Source organism: Eleutherodactylus coqui, chromosome 8 (assembly GCF_035609145.1).
Source record: "Eleutherodactylus coqui strain aEleCoq1 chromosome 8, aEleCoq1.hap1, whole genome shotgun sequence".
Lineage (NCBI taxonomy): Eukaryota > Metazoa > Chordata > Amphibia > Anura > Eleutherodactylidae > Eleutherodactylus > Eleutherodactylus coqui.
In genome coordinates, this window is record NC_089844.1 from 197,474,306 (window position 1) to 197,498,669 (window position 24,364).

The following is a 24,364-nucleotide window of genomic DNA, read 5'->3' on the forward strand; positions in this document are numbered from 1 at the left end:
GTTTTTTTCTATTTTTAATGACGTTCAACATGAAGAATGCTAAATTAAATTTGCAGCCTGGTACAATTATGCTATTAACAAATTTATATAGGTTTTTTTTGTTTTGCGCAACTCTTTCCACACTATGTGTGTGTGTGTGTATGTAATATATATATATATATAATTTTGCTTTTTTCGCTGCATTCAAATATATTGAAGCCTCCAGGTGTGGTAGCAATCCATTGGGACCCTGTGATCCCATTGCGTGGGTCTGATGGGTGAAAGAGGAAGGCCCCCTCCCTCTGTTGGCCTTTTACATGCTGTGGTCACACTAACAGCAGCATGTAAAGGGTTAGCCGAGCACCCGCTCTCCCTGGCATGGGAGACTCGTGTGAAGCTTCTCATGCAGCCGCTGGCAAGACGTATGAGCGGTCGTTAAGGGCTTAAAATTAGGTGTCCCTTCCCCACATAAGAATAATGAAGGAGCTCATATTCTCCTCCCCCTGGCCGCAGCTTGGGAGCGCCACCGATAGGTAATGTTTACGGCTGCAGCCTATGATGGATCGCTGAGGCAGTCAATGGTTGCTGTAGCCTGTAAACAGTATGTCACAGGGAACCCAGTGCCACCAGCGGGAAGTCGGGAGAGGAGGGGTGAGATGCTTTATTGTTTTCACATGGGGGGAGGTGGGGGCCCAATTTTAATGAAAACTTTCTCTCAGAAAAACCACTTTAACCCCTTAGTGGCATGGCCTATTTTGAACCTAAAGACAATGGCTAATCATAGAGCTCACAGAGCACTGCAGAACCAGACAATATTCTCGAGTCCAGTTGCCATGATAACCCACCAGCCGTCCATGATTATATAGCAGAGGGCCGATGACATCACAGAGTGATGAACAACTTGCTCCAATATCTACAAATTGAGTTTTCTTTGGCCTTTAGGACTCTTGAAATAAGAGCTTGCACACACACGCACACACACGCACACACACACACACACACACACACACACGCACGCACTGGTCCCCAGAGCGCGAGGGGGGGGCGAGCGCTCACGCGCACGCACTGGTCCCCAGAGCGCGAGGGGGGGGGGCGAGCGCGCACGCACTGGTCCCCAGAGCGCGAGGGGGGCGAGCGCGCACACACTGGTCCCCAGAGCGCGAGGGGGGCGAGCGCTCACGCGCACACACTGGTCCCCAGAGCGCGAGGGGGGCGAGCGCTCACGCGCACACACTGGTCCCCAGAGCGCGAGGAGGGCGAGCGCTCACGCGCACACACTGGTCCCCAGAGCGCGAGGAGGCGAGCGCTCACGCGCACACACTGGTCCCCAGAGCGCGAGGAGGCGAGCGCTCACGCGCACACACTGGTCCCCAGAGCGCACGGAGACGAGCGCTCACGCGCACACACTGGTCCCCAGAGCGCGCGGAGACGAGCGCTCACGCGCACACACTGGTCCCCAGAGCGCGCGGAGACGAGCGCTCACGCGCACACACTGGTCCCCAGAGCGCGCGGAGACGAGCGCTCACGCGCACACACTGGTCCCCAGAGCGCGCGGAGACGAGCGCTCACGCGCACACACTGGTCCCCAGAGCGCGCGGAGACGAGCGCTCACGCGCGCACACACTGGTCCCCAGAGCGCGCGGAGACGAGCGCTCACGCGCGCACACACTGGTCCCCAGAGCGCGCGGAGACGAGCGCTCACGCGCGCACACACTGGTCCCCAGAGCGCGCGGAGACGAGCGCTCACGCGCGCACACACTGGTCCCCAGAGCGCGCGGAGACGAGCGCTCACGCGCACACACTGGTCCCCAGAGCGCGCGGAGACGAGCGCTCACGCGCACACACTGGTCCCCAGAGCGCGCGGAGACGAGCGCTCACGCGCACACACTGGTCCCCAGAGCGCGCGGAGACGAGCGCTCACGCGCACACACTGGTCCCCAGAGCGCGAGGAGACGAGCGCTCACGCGCACACACTGGTCCCCAGAGCGCGAGGAGACGAGCGCTCACACTGGTCCCCAGAGCGCGAGGAGACGAGCGCTCACACTGGTCCCCAGAGCGCGAGGAGACGAGCGCTCACACTGGTCCCCAGAGCGCGAGGAGACGAGCGCTCACACTGGTCCCCAGAGCGCGAGGAGACGAGCGCTCACACTGGTCCCCAGAGCGCGAGGAGATGAGCGCTCTCGCGCACACACTGGTCCCCCAGAGCGCGAGGAGACGAGCGCTCACGCGCACACACTGGTCCCCCAGAGCGCGAGGGGACGAGCGCGAGGGGACGAGCGCTCTCGCGCACACACTGGTCCCCAGAGCGCGAGGGGACGAGCGCTCACGCCCACACACTGGTCCCCAGAGCGCGAGGGGACGAGCGCTCACGCGCACACACTGGTCCCCAGAGCTATATCAGCGAGGGGCTGATTGCATTCACCTGTTGTTCCAGGCTTGCAGCATCTCACACAACGATTGCTTCTTCACTATAACGGACTCGAAGACAGACTGCAGCTGTTGTGGAGCGTCAATATTTGAGCAGAGCATCCGGGCCTGAAGTTTCTCGATCCAATTCCGAAACTCAACTTCCTCCAACTGGTGAAAAAAGTAAAGAGAAAAAAAAACACTAATCAGCAAAGTCACTAGACGTTGTATAAGGGTTTCCCTACAAGCTGTGCGGGATCTGCTCTAACTACAGGTTAATCACCACTAACTGCTGGCTGGCACTCAGACTTGCTAGTTGAAAGGGCTGTGCTGAAGTTTCAGATCAGAAGGATCTGACCACTGGGACCCCCACCAATCCTGAAGGTCCTTGCATTAATGAAATGTTGGTTGAACATGCGCACTCCTGCTCCATTCATTATAATAGGCCTGCCGGCGATGGCAGCGTTCAAGCGCCCGAATGACGCTCTGTTCATCCGGGGATACTCTGGATAGCTGTTCTCGGCAGGAGTTCCAGCAGTTGGACCCCCGAGCTATTCCCCATCCTATTGGTAGGACAACCTTCCAATGATCTAACTGACCCAACCCCAGTCCAATTCTCTTGTACAATGCCCTTTGAATAGATGCAGATCTGAGCGGCCACCTCCCCGCATCCATGACTACGGGAAGAATTTCCAGCACTCACAAATAAAACAATGTAGCTTTTATTGCATCTTGTAAAAGGCAAAGCAAGGGGAAGCAAAGGTTCAAACAGGAACGCTACCGACGGCAGGCAGTGTGGATGAGGATTAGGCCAAGAAATACCAAAACACACCATCAGTCCAGTTGTAGAACAGCTCCGTTTTTATTGATATTTACGGTTTTATGTCTCAGATGTACTTTGTTCTCTGCTTTCATTTCAAAGAAACAAGATGAATAAAAACAATGGAGTAACTTTGTTTCATCGGGTTTGGACTTTTCCCAGTCGCCCCTTTTGCGGATATACCGTAACAGCTTTACACAATCAAGGAGCTCTCTACAATTGCACAAGTTCCCACAAATATGCTGCACTTGCAGGTCGCTTTGCTTTTACCCTTCTGTCCAGTTCATCCCAAAGAGGTTCAACAAGGTTTAAGTCTGAAGGCTATGCAGGCAATTCCATTCTTTGAAGGTTTCCAGGTTCTTCTAGGTCAGTGTTCCCCAACTCCAGTCCTCAGGGACCGGCAACAGGTCATGTTTTCAGGATTTCCTCAGTGTTGCACAGGTGATGTAATTGTCGGTGCCTCAGACATTGCCACAGGTGTTCTTACCATAGGATATCCTGAAAACATGACCTGTTGGTGGTCCCTGAGGACCCCAATTCTAGGTTATGTGAGACCTTCTTAAGACGACAAGAAGTATGTTTAGGATCATTGTCTTGTTATAATATGAACCTGTGACCAGCTAGGCATTCACCAGAGGGTATTGCATGGTGTATCAAAATGCTGTGGTAGCACTTTCTGTTCAGTGTGCCAGTCACCCTGTGGAAGTTGCTAATTCTGTATCCAGCAGACCAGCCCCAGACCATCACGGTTCCTCCTCAATGCTTGACAGTTGGTGTCACACACTCAGGAACCATCCTTTCATCTATCGGCTTGAACTGCTGTGAGGCGCCAATAACACAATTCTCAAAAACTTGTCATCTGATATTGTAGTGGCCTTTGGTCCACCAGACCTCTTCCTATCAGTTTCCTCCAGGTTCTAAGTGCCTTTTGAGGATATAGGAAACTGCAATGACAGTCACCTTAGCTTTCTTGGCAATTTCTCTGTAGGCCAGACCTGCACTTCTAAGGGTTATAATTGTCTGTCTGTCTTTTTTGGAAAACACCTTTTTCTTGCCATTAGGATAGCAAAGTGTTCTGTCCTGAAGAGCAAAACTGTCCACATCCTGCCCTAGAGGGTGTAATGCAGCCTGTTCCCATACTGGCTAGATAGAATCAGAAGGTTTGAAAGTAATCTACAAAAGTTCAGACACCTGTAGGAATAGTTTGCATCCGATTTCAAACCATAATTTCCTTTCTGTGCTGCAGAGCAGCCGTCCTTGATGTGTTCTCTGAAAAAATCCCTTTTGTTAGAATTATAAAATTTAGACTATAGTTACGTTTCAGATTAAAATGTTATAAGTTTCTGTTTTTAACTTACTTTTGAACCATTTCATGTTATTTGCTGGATTCAAACAGTGTTCAATTAAAAAAATAACTGGAAAAACTGGAGGTATTCTAAAACATTTGACTGGTAGTGTACATCAAATCTTTGATGTTTAGGGGATGATGATAATAGGGAGCCATATTGGATTATGTCAGTGGACAGTCGACATCCAAGAGGTTTGAACCTTCGCTCTGACTTCATGTACATTTATTGAGATTATGACCATAATGGATACTGTTGGCATTTAAGTTCTGGCATCATGTGACTGCATGCACTGAAGTACGTGAAGAATTAAAAGCTGTATCTTCTGGTTACATGAGCTGGGGCAGTGGTTTGTTTAGAACATTGACGCAGTATTTTGGAGCTTTGCTTTGACTAAGGCTGCGTTCACACATGGCATTTTTGCTGTGATTTTCAAAAAACACATGAGGTTTTTACTAAATATGTGTGGTTTTCTAAAAAATGCATGCTGTTTTTGAAAACCGCATAAGTCTTCTTTCATGAGGTTTTTAATTGCGGAAGAACCACAATTGAAAAGCGCAACAAAGACACCATGTGTGAACGCAACCTATGCCCAGAATTGTAGGGCTTGAAACATGTAAGTGCTCCTGTTTTCATACTCTCCTTCGCACTGCATTGCCTTTTAGAAGATGCTATAGAAGCTACATGTTATTTCTGAGGGAACTGGCAGTCCAGCTTTTCCTGTGACCTGACTGATTGCTGCTGGCTTGTTTTCCTTCCCTGCACCTCCTTATTCACATGAGGGGTGATTCGATTCTGCGGTGGTGAGCTGTTTTTTTCTATTTCTACAGAGGAATAGCATGCAAGCTCTACTGTTGTGAGGACGTGCATATATAACAAATGAGATGAATGAAGACACTGGGCCATCAACACGTTCTAATATGAAGATTATCTTTGTAGCCCATCACAGCGCAGCTTTCATTTCTCAATGCCATTGATTGAAAACTGCACTGTGATTGGCCGCCAGGGGCTACACGGACAGTTTTGCTTTTACACAGTTTTGATAAATGAGGTCCATAGTGTGCACAGTACTGCATCAGAGAAGGTCTCCTAAGCTCATAATCAATGCTTTGTTAGACCGCACATGGGATGGGGCTAGTACTTGAGAACACCGGCTACCATTTATAAAAGGAAGAGCAACATGAGAAGTCAAGTCAGGGGCTGAATGCAACAAGACTAAACGTTCCCATATTTAAAGTGGCTTGTAGACGGCAGGAGAGGAGGCTGTAGATGCACACATGCAAATAATAGAAGTGTATGCAGAGAAAGCCGGATGCACAACTGAGGCCGTAGTTACATGGCCGATAGTGAGGTGTGCCCAAGATTCTTACATTGCCCGGCACACGGACACGCCATTCATGTGTGCCTGCAGGACAACATAGATTCCATGTCCTATTCTCATCCAAGACTCACACAAACATAGAACATGCAGCAATTTTCCAATATCGGACCACTGGTCCGTGTGCCGTGTGAGTCACCACACACTGCAAGTCCTGTGCATCACAGAAAAATAGGACTGCCTTCAGTTTTTAGGTTAATGATTCACAAGATAGAGCAAGTCTCTGCTTCCCTGCGTACAAGCAGTAAGTGTCCAGACCCCGATGACTGAAGCCTGCGCCAAACCTGTCCGCACCTCCTCACATCAGTATAGAAGCCGGTTACACTCTCATCATGGGATTGGTTTTCTAGTTCTTAGACTACCACCACTCATAAGATTGCAGCATATATCAGAATGTAAGAAAAGCTGCAATCCTACTGTAGAGGCGCTGTCATGTCTTTGTGCCAGCGGGATCAGCTTCATCAACCCCCCCCCCAATCTCAAACAGCTTCCTTTTGTTCACACTCAGCCCCGGTCTCCCGTATGGGCTCTTAGATTTGGGTCTCTGTGCTGTGAATGTGTCAAGGGAACAGTCCCGACCGATATCAATTTGTGACATCAGACATGGTTAACAGTGTGCGATGGTGGCCGCCCACTTGACACATTCACAGCACAGAGTAGAATCTAAGAGCCGTCAGTACAGAGGGGGAGGGACAAGTCTAAGACAAGAGACACATTGCCGGAGTCAGCGGAGCTGCGACTAAAGGCCCCTATACATGGAACAACTGTCGGGCGCATTGAACGGTTCCAGGGATAATTGCTCGTGCTTCCAGACAGGAGCAATCGTTGCTCAGTGAATTGAGGTGGAGCGAGCTGGAGATTGCTCCGGCCTGCTCGCCTCCAATCACAGTCAACAGGTCAATCGTGGATCGATTTTTATGCCTGCAGGAAACTGAACACATTTTTTTTTTTGCCATTCAGTCGCTGCTGGCATTTACACGGAATGATTAATGATCCCGCGAATGAACGAGGATCGGTGCATGTAAAGGGGCCCTAAGAAGCTATACAGCTGGGGACAAGACCGGATACCTGCATGAGCTGCACTGGGGCTTTCCGTACACTTATTATTAGGGCGACGGCTTTTATACATCATGAACTCATCTCACAGGAAATTCATCTCTCTTCTCCATTACCTCTTTCTTTGCAAACAGATCTTCCATCTTTTCCTCTCGCGTCTTATTAAAGGTGTCTGTCTTTAAGGAGGTGAGGCGGTCGTCTACTGCGGTGTACACCTGAGCCACTCTGCAGAAACACAAGATCACTTTAATGCAATTAACCATTTCAAGACTTGCACTATTTAGGGGACTTGTGGGCTTTTGGTAACCTACATTTTAATTATTGTACTTTATTACATTTATATCACTACCAGGCTTGCGCCTCAGGGACAGAGTGACCACAGCACTGTTAGCAGGTAAGGGGTTAGTGACAAGAGTGCAACTTAGTCCCTCAGGGTCAGAGCAACCACAGCACTGTTAGTAGGTAAGGGGTTAGTGACAAGAGTGCAACTTAGTCCCTCAGGGTCAGAGCAACCACAGCACTGTTAGTAGGTAAGGGGTTAGTGACAAGAGTGCAACTTAGGCCCTCAGGGTCAGAGCAACCACAGCACTGTTAGTAGGTAAGGGGTTAGTGACAAGAGTGCAACTTAGTCCCTCAGGGTCAGAGCAACCACAGCACTGTTAGTAGGTAAGGGGTTAGTGACAAGAGTGCAACTTAGTCCCTCAGGGTCAGAGCAACCACAGCACTGTTAGTAGGTAAGGGGTTAGTGACAAGAGTGCAACTTAGTCCCTCAGGGACAGAGTGACCACAGCACTGTTAGTAGGTAAGGGGTTAGTGACAAGAGTGCAACTTAGTCCCTCAGGGTCAGAGCAACCACAGCACTGTTAGTAGGTAAGGGGTTAGTGACAAGAGTGCAACTTAGTCCCTCAGGGTCAGAGCAACCACAGCACTCTTAGTAGGTAAGGGGTTAGTGACAAGAGTGCAACTTAGTCCCTCAGGGTCAGAGCAACCACAGCACTCTTAGTAGGTAAGGGGTTAGTGACAAGAGTGCAACTTAGTTCCTCATGGTCAGAGCAACCACAGCACTGTTAGTAGGTAAGGGGTTAGTGACAAGAGTGCAACTTAGTCCCTCAGGGTCAGAGCAACCACAGCACTGTTAGTAGGTAAGGGGTTAGTGACGAGAGTGAAACTTAGTCCCTCAGGGTCAGAGCAACCACAGCACTGTTAGTAGGTAAGGGGTTAGTGACGAGAGTGAAACTTAGTCCCTCAGGGTCAGAGCAACCACAGCACTGTTAGTAGGTAAGGGGTTAGTGACAAGAGTGCAACTTAGTCCCTCAGGGTCAGAGCAACCACAGCACTCTTAGTAGGTAAGGGGTTAGTGACAAGAGTGCAACTTAGTTCCTCATGGTCAGAGCAACCACAGCACTGTTAGTAGGTAAGGGGTTAGTGACAAGAGTGCAACTTAGTCCCTCAGGGTCAGAGCAACCACAGCACTGTTAGTAGGTAAGGGGTTAGTGACGAGAGTGAAACTTAGTCCCTCAGGGTCAGAGCAACCACAGCACTGTTAGTAGGTAAGGGGTTAGTGACGAGAGTGAAACTTAGTCCCTCAGGGTCAGAGCAACCACAGCACTGTTAGTAGGAAAGGGGTTAGTGACAAGAGTGAAACTTAGTCCCTTCTTTAAGCAATGGGAAAAGGGTGAGCACCGCGTGCCATCCTATCCTGTAGTGATGTCATGAAACCCCTCAGTACTCAAATAGGAGTTTTGTTAGGAGACTGTTTTCTCTGTGTGTAATCCTAAAGAATGAGGTGAACCAATGGAAAAAAGTGACACAAGTTGTCCCATCTTGATAGCCTTAATCCACATGCTCTGTAACGGCTGGATGTGATAGAGGGGCTCCTACTAGGGATCTTCCTCTATGGGCGACAGGAGAAAGCAGATAACAAGTCCATATACTATCCACTAGCATGAATAGCCACAAGTAACCGGTCTCATCTTCTCCAAGCAAACTCAGCTGTTTACTGGCATGTCTCAGGCAAAAAAAATAGGCACCGATTGAAATAGATTACTGTGTCTAGAGGTGTTCCTTTTCCTACGCAATTACGCAGTGCTTCACACATTTTGTGCATCCCCATTAACTTCCATAAGGACTTTTGATGCGCAAATGCACAGGAAAATAGTGCCTGCTGTTTTGGTTTTTTTTGGGGGGGGGGGTTTGCGCGAACGAAATGCACAAGAAAATATGCACATGTGAACAAACCCACTGAAATTAATGGGTTCAATTTTCTGCAAATACGCCCGTGTGAGGCCAGCCTTAATATAGCATAAGAGGAAAGGATACTGACTTCTAGCCAGAACCCGTTTATTTTCATTAGCGCAGTCAATAAGTGTCATACAGCGCCCTGGAGCTCCTCCCTCCTGGTTTCATATTCCCAGCAGCAGTTATTACAACCGTGAAAGATACAGATTACTTACCGGTAGTCCCATTTCCAGGAGTCATCACGACGGCCCCATTACGTATGGAGGTTGCCCTCTGACCCAGGTAGGGACAGGAAGAGTTTAAAAGCACCTCCCCTTCCCCCACGCTTTAGTGACTTACAAATTATTACGGTGGACAATGTTTACTAAACCAAATTTTACCTTTATTCGGTTATATTTACATTTGAAAAACATAAATTAAACTAGAAGGGAGGAAACTATGGGCCGTCGTGATGACTCCTGGAAATGGGACTACCGGTAAGTAATCCGTATCTTTCCAGGGCGTCATCCCGACGGCCCCATTACGTATGGAGTATACCAAATTATACGTGGCTTTAGGGTGGGACCACTGCCTGAAGGACTTTTCGTCCGTAGCCCAGGTCTTTATCCGACTGGACGTTAACCCTGTAATGTCGGGTAAATGTATGTATACTAGACCAGGTGGCTGCTTTGCAAATCTGCTCGGCAGACGCCTGGCCTTTTTCTGCCCAGGAGGAGGAGAGAGAGCGTGTGGCGTGGGCTCTAATTTTTCTCAGAGGATCGAGACCCCTGGCTTTATATGCCTCTTGGATGGCCGTTTTGATCCATCTCGCAATGGTGCCCTTAGATGCCGTCTTTCCTTTTGCCGGCCCCTGAAATTGGATAAAGAGGTTATTATTTTTACGGAAAGAACGGGTGGCCTCTAAATACACTAGAACGGCTTTCCTAACATCTATGCTATGAAATTCTCCTTTTTCATTGCGGGGATTTTGACAGAAGGAAGGCAGAGTAATCGTCAGCTCCCTATGGAATCTTGGCACTACCTTCGGTAGGAAGGCCGGGTCCAGTTTGAAGGTAATTCTGTCAGATTGCCCTCAATTCTCTGAAATTTGATGATCGCTTAGCTACTTGGGGGTCCCAGATTCCCTGTAGATTTTGGTCGGCTACTTGCGCTCCCCATCCCGTTTTGCTGGCATCTGTTGTGATGGGTACAGTAGGTTCTTGTGACCAGGAGGTACCTTTGCTTAGGTTCCTCTGCGAGGTCCACCAGCGTAGGGACTCTGACTCGGACGGACAGGCTCACCTTCTTATCCAGAGATGTCTGCCGTTTGTCCCAGTTGGCAAGGATGAATCCTTGTAGCTGTCGAATATGGGCTTGTGCCCATGGGACTATCTAAATGCAGGCTGTCAGAATGTCCAGCACCTTCATTGTTTCTCTAATAGAAACAGTCGTAGCCTGACAGAGGGAGTTTACTCTTTGGATGAGGTCTTCCTTCCTAGATGATGGAAGCCGGGATTCCTGGATGTGGGAGTCTAGCAATACACCCAGGTATACTTTCTGTGTATCTGGATTCAGGTCGGACTTTTGTTTGTTGACTATCCACCCTAAACTGTTTAGGGTAGACAAGACCATAGATAGGTCTATACGTATAGTCTTCTCTGTCCTTGACACTAGCAAGAAGTCATCCAGATATGGGAATATACAGATTTGGTTCCGTCTGAAATAGGCTACCATCTCTATTATGATCTTTGTGAACACCCGAGGGGCGGTGGAGATTCCGAATGGAAGGGCCGTGAATTGATAATGTTGGATCCTGTCACCCTCCCGCAGAGCGAATCTCAGGTACTTGTGATGGGCTGCAGCTATTGGGACGTGGTAATATGCATCTTTGAGATCTATAGTGCACATTACACTATCCCGGTCTATTAGTGAGACAATAGATCTTACTGTTTCCATCTTGAATTTTTTGTATAAAATAAATTTATTTAGGGCTTTAAGGTTAAAGATGGTCCTAATGGAACCGTTTGGTTTTTTGATTAGAAATAGGGGGGGAATAGAATTCCTCACCCCTTTCATGATCAGGGACTTGTGTAATGACCCCTAAGTCCTTGAGCTCCTGTACACCTTTTATGAGGTTTCCTTGTTCCTGTAGGGACCCAGGGGAGGTTATGAGGAATCTCCTAGGGGGTAGAGAGTGGAACTCGATTCGGTACCCTGCTTCGATTATTTAGAGTACCCAGGGGTTAGATGTTATCCCCTGCCACTGGCTTAGATAGCCCGCTAATCTACCCCCTGTTTGTTCAGGAGAGGGTTGAGCTTCCTTACCCCGACCTCCCTTGGGGTATGACCATCTTCCAGTCTTCCCTTTTCCTTTAACTTCGGGAGGTGGCTGGCGTGTCCTCCTCGGAAAGGATGGCTTCCTGGAAGGTTGTCTGTCGGGCAGGGTCTTACTCTTGTCGCCGACTTTCTCGGATTTTGTCCAGGACGGGTCCAAACATGTATTCCCCTTGGAAGGGGATGGCGCAGAGTTTGTTTTTAGAGGTTATATCTGCGGCCCACGTCTTCAGCCATAATGCCCTTCTCGCTGAGTTGCTGAGGACTCCAGTTTTTGCACCATATCTCACTGTCTCCGCTGATGCGTCAGCCAGGAAAGCGGTTGCCATTTTTAGGAGGGGAAGACAACTGGCTAACTCCTCCCTGGGGGCCCGATCCTTGATGGAGGCTTCCAGCCTGTTTAGCCATAGCACCATGGATCTAGCCACAGAAGTTGAGGCTATGTTGGCCTCAATGGTAAGGGATGTTGCCTCCCAGGCTTTCTTCATTAATCCGTCGATCTTTTTATCCATGGGATCAGACAGCTGGGAAGTGTCCTCAAAGGGCAAGAGGGTTTTCTTGGCCACTTTTGCAATTTGGATGTCCACCTTAGGGGTCTCCCTGTACAGGCGGACGTCCTCAGTAGCGAACGCGAGCCGGTTTCGGATTTCTCTTGAAACCTCTATTCTTTTTTCTGGCTCTTGCCATTCGTCTGCGATCACTTGCTGCAGGGTGTGATTGACCGGGAACATGGTCTTTCTCCTGGATCGGAGGCCGCCGAACATCTCATCTTGGATTGTCCTAGGCGGGTTATCCTCTTCTATTTGCATTGTCTCCCTCACCGCCTTGATGAGGTGTGCAATGTCGCTTGATGAGAAATAATATTTTCTCTCATCTCCTATAGGAACTGGTGGGTCCTCTAATTCTCCTTCAGACAGGAGCTCCCGTGATTCACCGGAGATTGAGCTCGCCGATTCGGTCTGCCTTGGTTTTTTAGGGACCTGTGACGGACCTGGCTGGGCCTGGGGAAGGGACGCCATGGAGGCCTGCAGTTCTTCCCTGATCATGCAGCGGATGTCAGATTTTAACGCCGCTTTTTCTTCTGCAAGTATTTTTCCCGTGCATTCCTCGCATAGGGGCTTTTTGTAGCTCTCCTCGAGCCTTTTGCTGCAGAGGACGCATTTTTTTGATTTTTTTCTCGAGTCCGTTTTCTTTGGACCTTTCTTATCCATCTACCCATGCAAAGTGGGGGAGAGGGGAGAGAAAAGGGGAACATATATGCATCCGTACTTGTACAAGTGACAATTTTACGCATTCCTTTTGGCATATAGCCTACTTACAGTTTGTAGGGTTTCAGTCTCTCCCTCTCATGCTGAGCTGTCGCGGGTAGACATGCTCACATACACTGTCTGGCAGTCAGCAGGATCCTCCATGGAGCTTAGCCTGCTTATATGGGGAGGATTTTGGAATTTGGCGCCCATTTCCGGGTTCTCGCCGGTAGCCATGCCCCCTACGTTGAGCGTGTGACGTCACCACGTTGAATGACGTCACCGCTATGCGCGCCGAGGACCGCGCGAGGGAGACCAGCGCTGCTGAGGCGACTTACGGCTCCGTCGGCGGCACAGGTCGGGGATAAAGGGACTCGAGAGTGTGCGGCCCCGACCTCTACCCCTCCAGGGGGATCGCACAGCGTGCGGTAAGGATTTTCTTTCTTCCTGCTTGGTAGCTGCTCCTCTGTCCCACCGTAGGGACAGGAAGACACTAAAGCATGGTGGAAAGGGGAGGTGCTTTTAAACTCTTCCTGTCCCTACCTGGGTCAGAGGGCAACCTCCATACGTAATGGGGCCGTCGGGATGACGCCCTGGAAAGGGAGTGAATTTCTTACCGAAAATTCCTTTTTCCCGAGCCATCCTGACGGCAGACATGGAGGTTGCACCTTGACCTTGTAGGGACAGGAAGCAAGAGACTTCAAAAGGCTCCTCCTGCCTCCCATTCACCAGTGTCTTCTAAATTACTTACATGGACATGTCGTGGTTAACCAAGGAAGATTTTATTGCTCCGAGACAAAATTAACATGGTTAGTTCTTTTGAAAATAAACAATAAGAGGGTAACTTACCCGGATTAACCAAAGAAATTATGCACAAATTTACCGCATAAAACAAAAATGTCCAACATAGGAGCCTCTGGGCTACTGGTTCACGCCCGCACAGGCGTAGGTACCACCGTGTGAATTTTCGGGAGGGAAATACGTGCCGTCAGGATGGCTCGGGAAAAAGGAATTTTCGGTAAGAAATTCACTCCCTTTTCCCAGCGTCATCCTGACGGCAGACATGGAGTATACCAAATTAACTCTTAGGGAGGGACCACTGCTTGCAGGACCTTTCTCCCGAAAGAGAGATCGGAGGAGAGGTCCGTATTCAACCTGTAGTGTTTTGTGAAGGTATGCAGGTTGGACCATGTGGCTGCCTTACAGATTTGTTCTGGCGTCGCCATGGCCCTCTCTGCCCAGGAGCAGGAGACTGCCCTGGTTGAATGAGCCTTGAGTCCTTCAGGGATAGAACTGTTGCCGGAAGAGTAGGCCTGCTGGATGGTGGATTTTATCCAGCGGCTAATGGATCTTCTAGAAGCCGCTCTTCCTCTGCCCGGCCCCTGGAATTGGACAAAAAGACAATCAGCCTTCCTGAAAGATGAGGTCTGTTCTAGGTAGCATAAAATGGCCCTCCTTACATCCAGGCTATGGTAGTCTCTTTCCCTATCGCTTTGGGGATTTTGACAGAAGGATGGGAGAATAATTTCTTGCTGTCTATGGAATTTTGAGGCTACCTTTGGGAGAAAGAAGGGGTCTGTTTTTAGTATGACCCTATCGTCCTGGATTAATAGGTAGGGTGTCTTACAAGATAGGGCCTTAAGCTCGCTCACACGCCTTGCCGTTGTGATAGCTACTAAGAACACGGTTTTGAACGTGAGGAACCTAATTGGTATCTGCTCGATAGGCTCAAAGGGGGGTTTGCACAGGTTTTGGAGGACTAAGTTTAGATCCCATGGGGGGACCATACTGCGGTTAACTGGCCTCATTCTCTCTGCTGCTTTCATAAACCTGCGGATTAGTCTATGCTCCGCTAGGGGCTGATCTAGGATGGCCGAGAGTGCTGACACCTGCACTTTCAGGGTTGCCGGTCTCAGGTTTTTGTCTAGACCCTCCTGGAGGAAATCCAAAATCTCCGCCACAGAAGAAGTGTCGAGACTGGAGACTTCCAACCCCCTCCAGGAGGCGAATCTTTTCCAGATTTTATTATAGATAGCAGAGGTCACGGGTTTACGGGACTGGCGTAACGTCGCGATGACCCTAGAGGACAGACCTTGACTTAGTAGCGTCTGTTTCTCAATATCCAGACCGTGAGGTTCAGTCTCTCTAAGTTGGGGCACAGAACTGGGCCCTGCGTTAGAAGATCCATCCTGGATGGAAGGCGGATTGGTTCCGTGATGGCGAGTTTTAGGAGTACCGGAAACCATGCCCTTTTTTCCCAGTGTGGAGCAATTAGGATCAGTGTGATGTTGCTCTGCTGGACCTTCTGAAGAACCCTCGGGATCAGGGGTATGGGGGGAAAGGCGTATGCCAGACTGAAGTCCCAACTCTGGGAAAAGGCGTCTAACCCCTCGGCCCTGTCCTTCGGATCTAGGGAAAAGAAGGCGGGGCATTTTGAGTTTTTTCTGGTCGCGAACAAGTCCACCTGTGGACTGCCCCAGGTTTCTGCAATATGACGGAACTCCTCTTGATTCAGCGACCATTCTCCGGGGTCCAGGCGTCTTCGACTGAGGAAGTCGGCTGTCTGGTCTGGGACCCCTTGAGGTGGACCGCTGTCAGGGATTGTACTGTGGCCTCGGCCCATCTGAAGATCCGGGCTGTTAGTTTCAGCAGATGAACGTTTCTGGTGCCCCCCTGGTGGCGAATAAGCGAAACGGCGGTCACATTATCAGAGAAGACTTTTATGTGTCTCTTCTTTAGAATATCCTGGGATCTGTGAAGCGCTTCCCAGATGGCCCTAAGTTCTCTGAAATTCGATGTCTGGGTACGCAGCGTCGGGCCCCACTCGCCCTGGAGCAGGCGCTGCCCTACTTGCGCTCCCCAGCCAGACTGGCTCGCATCGGTTACTATCGTGATGAAGGGTTCTGTCACCCATGGTGACTCAGCCTGTAGAGTGTGGGTTGACCGCCACCAGCGGAGGGACTTTAAGACAGATGATGACATGGGCATCCTCTTATCCAGGGAGATGGGTGTCCCATCCCAGTTACCCAGGATGGCCCTCTGTAGTGTTCTGGAGTGCGCCTGGGCCCAAGGGATAATGCCGATGCAGGAGGTCATGAGGCCCAGGAGCCTCATTGCGTCCCTAATTACCATTTGCTTTTTCTGGCCGCCCTCCTGTGCTGCCAATCTAAGACTTTCCTGTCTGAGTGGAGGCAAGGACAAGGTCTGAGATACTGAGTCTAGCCGCACCCCCAGGAAGGTTTTCTGTGTTTCGGGGAGAGGACTAGACTTGGGGAAGTTGACTATCCACTCCAATCTTTGAAATAGAGAGATGACTCTGCTAGTATTGTCTCTGAGGGTCTTGGATGAGGAGGCGATTACCAGGAAGTCGTCCAGGTACGGGATGATATTTATACCTGCTACATGGAGATGCGCCACCATCTCTGCCACTATTTTAGAGAATACTCGGGGTGCTGTAGAGATGCCAAAGGGTAGGCACTGAAACTGAAAATGGCGTACCCGACTCCCTATTCTGATGGCAAACCTCAGGTATTTATGGTGTTCTGGCAGGACTGGGACGTGGTAGTACGCGTCTTTTAAGTCGACGGTACTCAAAGTCTCCTCTTTCGATCAGGGTTACCGCTGACCGAACTGTCTCCATTTTAAACCTTTTGTAGGTAATAAATTTATTCAGGCCCTTCAGATTCAGAATCATTCGAAAACTGCCGTTTGGCTTTTTTATCAGAAATAGAGGCGAGTAGAATCCCTGGCCCTGCTCTACTGTGGGGACCCGAACTACCGCCCCCATTTGCAGCAGCTTAAGGATTTCATTTTCAAAGATATCCTGCATGGCAGGGGATTGTGTGGGGGTGATTCTGAAGAAATTGGGGGGCCGGGTGAAGAATTCTATCCTGTACCCCTGGGCTATGAGCTGCAGGACCCACGGGTTATCTGTTATCTCTTGCCATTCTCGGGAAAAGTTTAGTAACCTGCCCCCCACCTGGTATTCTTCTATAGGGGGTAGGGGTTGTTTTCATCTTACCCCTGCCTCCTTTGGGGTAGGACCAGCGCCCCGTTTTTCCTTTGCCCCGGTATGGCTTGAAGGATGGCTGGCGTTTGTAGGGAAATCCCGTTCTGGCTTGATCCGGGAAACTGAGTTTTGTCCGTGGCTCTTTTAAGGATCTCCTCTAAATCTGCGCCAAAAATGTGCTGGCCATGAAAGGGGAGGGAACACAGTCTTCCTTTAGAGGCTGTATCTGCCTTCCATGTTTTTAGCCAGACTGCCCGTCTGGCCATGTTGGATAATGCGGCGCTTCTGGCCGCCAGCCTCATGGACTCGGCGGATGCGTCTGCCAGGAAGCCTGTTGCGGACTTTAGTAAAGGCATACATTCCAGCAACGCCTCTCTGGGGGCCTTCTGCTTAATTTGGTCATCTAGTTCCCCTAACCAGAGGAACATCGACCTTGCTACGGAAGTCGCTGCGATGTTGGACTCTAGCGTGTAGGCCGTCGTTTGCCAGGCCCGTTTCATCAATGCATCAACCCTGTTGTCCATTGGGTCTCTAAGATGTGAGGAGTCCTCAAATGGCAGGGCTGTCTTCTTTGCCATTCTGGCCACTTGTGCGTCTACTTTAGGGACTTCTTCGTAGACGCTCACATCCTCCTCCGCGAAGCGGAGTCTTTGTTTGTACTCGCGGGACAGGAAGAGATGTCTGTCCGCAGTAGCCCATTCATGCATGATTACTTTTTTCAAAGTATCATTGACTGGGAACACGATGCGATTCCTTGGCCTGAGCCCGCCAAACATGTCGTCCTGTACGGACCTAGGCTCCACCACATCTTCTAGCTTCATTGTATCCCTGACGGCTCTAATCAGGTCATCCAGGTCCCCGGATGAGAAATAATACTTCTTATCCTCATCCTTGGTGTCGGAGGGACGGTCTGAGAGTTCGCCGTCTGACAGGTCGCCCGGGGATTGCTCAGAGTCTGAGCTCAACAGCCGTATGTGGCTTGCTCTTTTAGTGGCCTTTCTTTCCCGCTGGGCTGGGGGGAGGCTGGAGATCGATGCCCGGACCTCCTCCCTGACTAGGGATCTAATATCCTCCCTAAATGCGGCCTGTTCATCCGTGAGGATCTTTGAAGTACAGTCTTGACATAACGGTTTTTTGTACGCCTCATCTAACTTTTTGAGGCACAGGGCGCATTTCTTGTACTTTTTCCTAAGGTCTTGCTTAGACCGGGTGGATTCCCTGTCCTGCAAAAGACACATGCATGCACATAAGGGAAAAACCCCTACACAATGTTAATCCCTGGGCATAACATTCCTGCAGCAAGTCACACTTACGGTTTGCAGGGCTTCCATCTCTGATTCCTTTGTAGTCATACTTGCCAAAAGTGTAGACAGGATCAGGCAGACAGATAAATCCTTCCCTGAAGGTGTGCTGTCAGTGGAAGCTTGCCGGGGGGGTCTCCATTTTTAAATCTCCCGCTGGGTCCCGGTCAGCTGGCGGCGTCTGACGTCACCGCGTCACGCCGCGTCCTTGGCTCCGCCCCCCAACGTTGCGCGCGGCTGCGCCGGCGTCCTGGAGGAGAGAGGCTTCTGAGCCTATGGCCCGCCGCTCTCCCCGGATGAAAGACGCTGCCCGGAGCCCCGTGCACGATGCAGGAGTGGACTCAAGGACCTCTGGTCCGCCGCTCCGATGCGCTGCGGTGGTGATCCCCGGGCGGTCAGACCCGTGGCCTGCCGTGCTCCCGGACCGCGCTGACTCTCCGGAGGGGAGGTAAGCGGGGAAGCAGCCCTATGGACCGTCCGCCCCGCTGTCAGCAGATTCCTTTCTGGAGAAGGTGAGAGGGGAAAACGGCCCGTGGACCGTCAAGCCCGGTGTAATCCTGTAGCTCCCTGGAGGGAGCACCTCTTGCATGTCCCTGTAGGGACAGGAAGCACTGGTGAATGGGAGGCAGGAGGAGCCTTTTGAAGTCTCTTGCTTCCTGTCCCTACAAGGTCAAGGTGCAACCTCCATGTCTGCCGTCAGGATGACGCTGGGAAAATAAGGGTTTCCATTGTACAAAGTCAATTCTGCTGGCGCTGCCATGGTTGTAGTTACGGGTATGACGACAGCGCTGTAGAGAAAGCTACAGTGGACGGGTCTGTCCTGGGGGGCCAATAAGACATTGCGGGTTTTTTTCTGTCCTGCCGTTCGGGTTCAGAATCTACTAATTGCGTAGCTTGGTTTCAGGATACCAGTTCTGGGGATACATGGCTGATACAGGGAATCAGCGAGACATTCACCTTCAGGCCCTTCTTTACTAGACCAACCAGAAATGTTCTCATTACTCGTCCGTGTTAGAGGAATTCGCCTCAGATACGTACGTACGATCCACGCCGATATCCTGCTACAATAGGGGACACACAACTTACTTCTGAGAGAAGTCCTTTAGGTCTTGCAGGATGGACACTTTGGCTGGAGTGTGCTGCTTTATGTAGATTTTGGGCATCGGGACACAAACTTCAAGCAGCCGAATGGAGGAATAACTGAAGAGGAGAGATGGAAGTTACTATGCAAACTAGACGCCACACAGAAGTGAAACAATTCTTTGGATAGATGATGCTTAGAGGACACCTTTGTAAAATTGACCATTTCAATGGCTGAAAGCATTATTACGGTATTTTATGCACACACAAAAAGTACAGTAAAATCTGCACTTCAGCGCACAAATACACAACACCAACTCAGCAAATGCGCTTAAATACACGCATGCGCTCATGTGACACGGGCCTGAGAGTAAACTGGTGGCTGTTTCTCAGTCCCTTCTTCTAGCCAGAGCAGGAGCAGCTGTGAGGAGGCATATTACACAGTAAGGGATTTGTGAGACACGACCACTCAGGGGGCTTTCAGCAGTGACAGGATGAAGGCAGCATATAGACGTTTACAAGTTTATGTGAGTCTACCAAACAGGGAAGTGCAATCTATGAAAGGCTTATTGCTTATTACAGTAACTCCAAGTCATAAGTAGTAAAAGAGGATTAAAAAAACCTGTGATGTGTCTGGAAGAAAGAAAAAACAAACAAAAAAAAAAACTTATTACAGAGGGCTGTATGAAAGTGTGGGGAAATGCTGATCATCTCACCAGCCCCCATGCCCTAAGCATGCTGCACCATGTAGTACTTACTGCTTTGCTATGCTCTATTCTGCATCCTGATCATCTGCCCCGTCTCACCTGCCCACAGTTTAAACAGGCTCTGTATTTAGTAGAGCCCATCTCCCACATATTATCATGGGATCCACAGATAGTATTGTAATTAACTACATCATGCTTATCTGTTCCACCACCAATCCATCCCACACTAGCACATAGTATGAGATACAAGGAGAGAGCACTGTGTAGCATGGAGTGGCTGTGGCTACACAGTCTGACAGAAGCCCGAGAAGATGGAGCTGAGCCTGTGCCAATCAGTGCTGGTAATACCCCACCACCAGCAGCCAGAAATCTCAATGGAGGACTTTGGACAACACAAGTATAAGGCTTTCTAAATGCATGAAAACGAAAACTCAATGCAAAACACAGAAAAGCGCATAATGTTTTCCTGCAGGGCCATAGTAAGATATGTGTGTATTGGTTTTTAATGTACAAAGGTTTCCATAGCCTTCAAGTGATGCAGCATATACAGTATATTCTATGTATGAGTTTTTCCACTAAATTGCCCAATAATTTTATGCTGTCCTCAGGCAAGTAAAGAAAATAAAGATTTTATGAAGAAAAGTTCCAAAAAGGACTCTGGACGTTGTGAGAAAGGCGCACTGAGAGCTACAGTCAACATTGAAATCTCAGCTTTCCTCCAGGACATTCTTCCCAATTACCTGAATGATGCCACCATCTGGTTGTAGGAGAAGTATTGGTGGTAGTTGTGGTGAATGCTGTGTCCGCAGGGTTCAGCATTGGCTCTTCGACTATACTGGCTGCCATAAAACCGGAGCTCCAGATATTTTGCAAAGGACATGGACCAGGATTCATTGGAGAGCGGCACAACTGGGGTTACCTGCATAAAGGGAGATGCAAGTCATACTCTAACACATAAAACCAGCCTCTGCTTTAACACAACTATTGCATCGGGCAACATGGGATGTGGGCAGGAGAAGCGTCCACAGAAACTGAACATTAAGATTTAAGGAACCTTACAGAACAGAAAGCAACAAAACCAATTTACAGCAAATTAATCTAGCAATTCATTCTGTGCGCTGCCATCCCTTCTACACGATTCTGGTGGGATCTGGGTGACCCCTTTCAGATATTTGCATCTAAAAGGCTTCCTAGAATTTTAAAAAGCTTTTGACTTGTCAGGACGACACTAGAAGTTGTAATCGGTGCAGGTCCAGGTGCTAAGACCTCCACCGACCGCTAAAACAAAGCTAAAGAGCGCTAGGCTGGGCACTCAGCGGCTGCGCCTGGCTCTCCTCAGTAGCTGTGTAAGTGGTATACAGAACATTAACCCTTTCCCATCCAATTTGTATCCTAGTTTTCCAAGGGGGCTTACTCTTCTTCTGCCATTATACAACAGCGCTATCTGCTGGCTAAAGAGAGTACTGCATGAGGTGACACATTGGATCGGCTCTGACAGCAGAGAGGCTGGCAATATACAGTAAGAGAACCCCGACGGACGTCTTTCAACATCGGAGTTGTACAGCCTTAAATCATAATGTCTTCAGACATCAGACAATGGATTGGAAAGGGTTAAACTTGCTACAGATCTGCATGGCGGTGGGGGTAGACCTGTAGACCGATGCTTTATAGCTCACGTAATAGTTTTAGATCCAACATATATGTTATAAACACCATGTAAAAAAAGTGATCAGTGATGTGGGAGCAGCTGGTGGTGTGGATACAGAAAGTCCAGGGGCTCACTAATGAGGCTGGCAGTAGGAAAACTATGGGTTTTGGCATAAGAGGGCCTGATTGATTAGTGGAGGTCACAACGTATTGTGACCTGGAAATAGAGGTGGCGAGTGTGAGGAGCTTATACTTGATGTCTATAAGCGTGTGGTGTGCTAGTTTTTTAAAGGAGGACCACACATAGTCACTCAAAACCTGACACATGTAATACTGAAGGGGGCTCACACTCATAAATAAGGGCCAGTGGCCAGAATGTGTCTGAATGCCTGAATCATCCTGGGAAAGCAGAAGGGCAGGCATTCAGATACTGCCACCCTGCTGACTAGACCAGAGAAAGTGCAATGCAGCATGGAAAGTAAGGGCAAGAAAATCAGGACAGGGAACTACTGGCAGAATGCTAATTTTGCTACAGGCCCCCTCCCTGAGAGTGGAATGCAAACCAAGTAAAAGAAAAATGGGGAAGACCACCTGAAGATCAGAATTTACAGACACGAAAGAAGGCATAAACAGCAGCAAATAAGGGATAAGCAGAACCTGGCGTATTTTAGAAAACCTGCCGAAAACTCAGGTACACTTTAATGCTTTCAGCACTGCACATGTATTGCACAGGCGGGATTAAGTTCCTGCACATTACACAACTCGTGTGCTTGCTGCAGCTCAAGTCAGGCTTTTTAACTCCTTATACAATGTGGTCACTATCCCACAACATGTTAGTGGCTAGAGGGAGGGAACGCCAGTGGATTGTGGTCTGTATCATAAGATTCTGAGTGCGGTCACAAATCAAATCTGCTTCTCGTTACCTGCTGGCAGATCCGACACCAGGAATACGTGAGGATGGTGTGCTGGTAACCAGGAACAGGAGAGTCCAGCTCTTTAAGTAGAATCTGAACACAGCCATTCCCATGAACAAAACGTCTGATGTGGTGCACCATGGGGGTGTCACAGAATACACTGGGGCACTGATAGGAAGGCCTGCAGAAGAACACAAACTCACTGATTACTAAATGGCAGTTATACGCGGATAACCTGCACAAACAAACATCAGAGATAAATTACTTCATGCAAATATCCCAATACTCTCAGTCATCTTATATATTACAGTACGGACATTGTACACGAAGGAAGTCAGCTGATGTGTCTACAGAACGCGTACAAGTGGTTTTTAATTTTTAAAATAATTTTTTTAACTTTTTTTTTATCATCACATTCCGGGGGTCCGATGGTGACAGCCCTTTACATGCTGCAGTGGAATAGACCGCGGCATGTAAAGGGTTAACAGCAGAGATCGGAGGTTTTCTCCCTTCTCTGCTGTAAGAGCTGGTGCCTGGCTATCCTCTGACAGTCAAGCACCAGCCCTTACCCTGCCGCAGAGACCATGGGCTGGCTTCTGACAAGCCGATGGTCTCTATGACAATCTGTAAACAAGGTAGTGCAGGACTTTGAAAATAGAAGCGGAGATTGCCGGCAGATCGGTAATATCTTCTGCTTGTTTTTCAAAGTCCTGCACTGCTCTGTGTGGGTCTGTACAGGCAGAACACAATGCCACAGCTTATAGCATTGCATTCTGCAGCTCCCATAGTGAAACCTAGCCTGGAAGTCTGCAGTGGAGCTCATCCCGGAAAATTTCCGGGCGGGCCACTCAAGGGGTTAATGTACCATATAATTACTAAACTATGTACCATAATAACCAAACTTGTAAGGGGGCTGGAATGAAAAAAAGAAGAAAATGCACAAATATGGGGGCGGGGTATTGTTTTCAAATATCATTTAAAAAAAAAAAATTATAAAGAAACCGCTTTTCACAAGGACCCTATGACACCCGAATGACACTTTGTGATCTAGTCATAAGCAAGCCATTCGGTTGATAAAGGGTTCTAAATGGTTAATAGCTACAATCAGAGTCATCATCCATCACCGCTGCAGCAACCAGGCTTCAAAAAAAACAAACAAAAAAAAAAAAACACGTGAAATTTTGTATTTTACACTTCGGGAAATGGGGCTCATGACAGACTGACACTTCCTGTTCTGTAGAGAAAACTTCTCAGCCATCATTATCGTCACAGGCAGGTTTACCCTGAGAGACGACTTCTATATAGCTAACACAGGACAACAGGTGATGTCACAGCTCACCTCCTCCTCCTCCCTGCACACTGACTGCTAGGACCATAGTCTGACGCTTCCCGTTCAGTAGACCTAATTACTCAGCCATTATCTTATCATCACAGGCAGGATTTTACTGACAGATGACACCTGCAGACAACACAGGTTTCACTATTCAAAATAGATGTCACAGCTCACCTCCTCCCTCTCCCTGCACACTGACCACAGAGCTCAATACTAGTCTGTCACTTCCTGTTCTTTAGAGAAAGCTTTACAGCAGTTGTCTCACTGACCTCACATACAGGATTAGACTGAGAGGTGACACCTATATGTAGATCACACAGGACCCACCATTCACTATCGGTGATGTCACAGCTCACCTCCTCCCCCTCCTTACACAAGTCACAAAGTATTCACATGACAATCTCCCATAGTAAAAAAATATAAGCCATCTGCAGACTTCAGACTAAGGTCCCATGTGGATGCAGCAAAGTACAGTTAACAGCAGCTCAGGCAGGATTGCTGCCCCCATGACCACGTACAGAACATCAGAAATAGAACATTAGGTTAAAAAAAAGGATTCAAAAAATAGTTTCAGTACGATTCTAATTAGC

General features: G+C 49.0%; 1 protein-coding gene across 4 annotated transcripts in view; it reads right to left on the reverse strand.

Annotated features, from left to right (window-relative positions):
• The window catches only part of PIKFYVE (phosphoinositide kinase, FYVE-type zinc finger containing), a 201,609-nt gene that overhangs the window by 89,527 nt on the left and 87,718 nt on the right, over positions 1-24,364 (reverse strand). For all 4 annotated transcript variants that reach the window (XM_066577221.1, XM_066577220.1, XM_066577223.1 and 1 more), the window contains 5 exons: positions 22,451-22,622; positions 20,621-20,799; positions 19,180-19,293; positions 7,102-7,210; positions 2,402-2,556 (listed from right to left, as the gene is read on the reverse strand). In XM_066577221.1, coding sequence (XP_066433318.1) covers positions 2,402-2,556; positions 7,102-7,210; positions 19,180-19,293; positions 20,621-20,799; positions 22,451-22,622 — 729 coding nt within the window. The remainder of the gene's footprint in view (positions 1-2,401; positions 2,557-7,101; positions 7,211-19,179; positions 19,294-20,620; positions 20,800-22,450; positions 22,623-24,364) is intronic.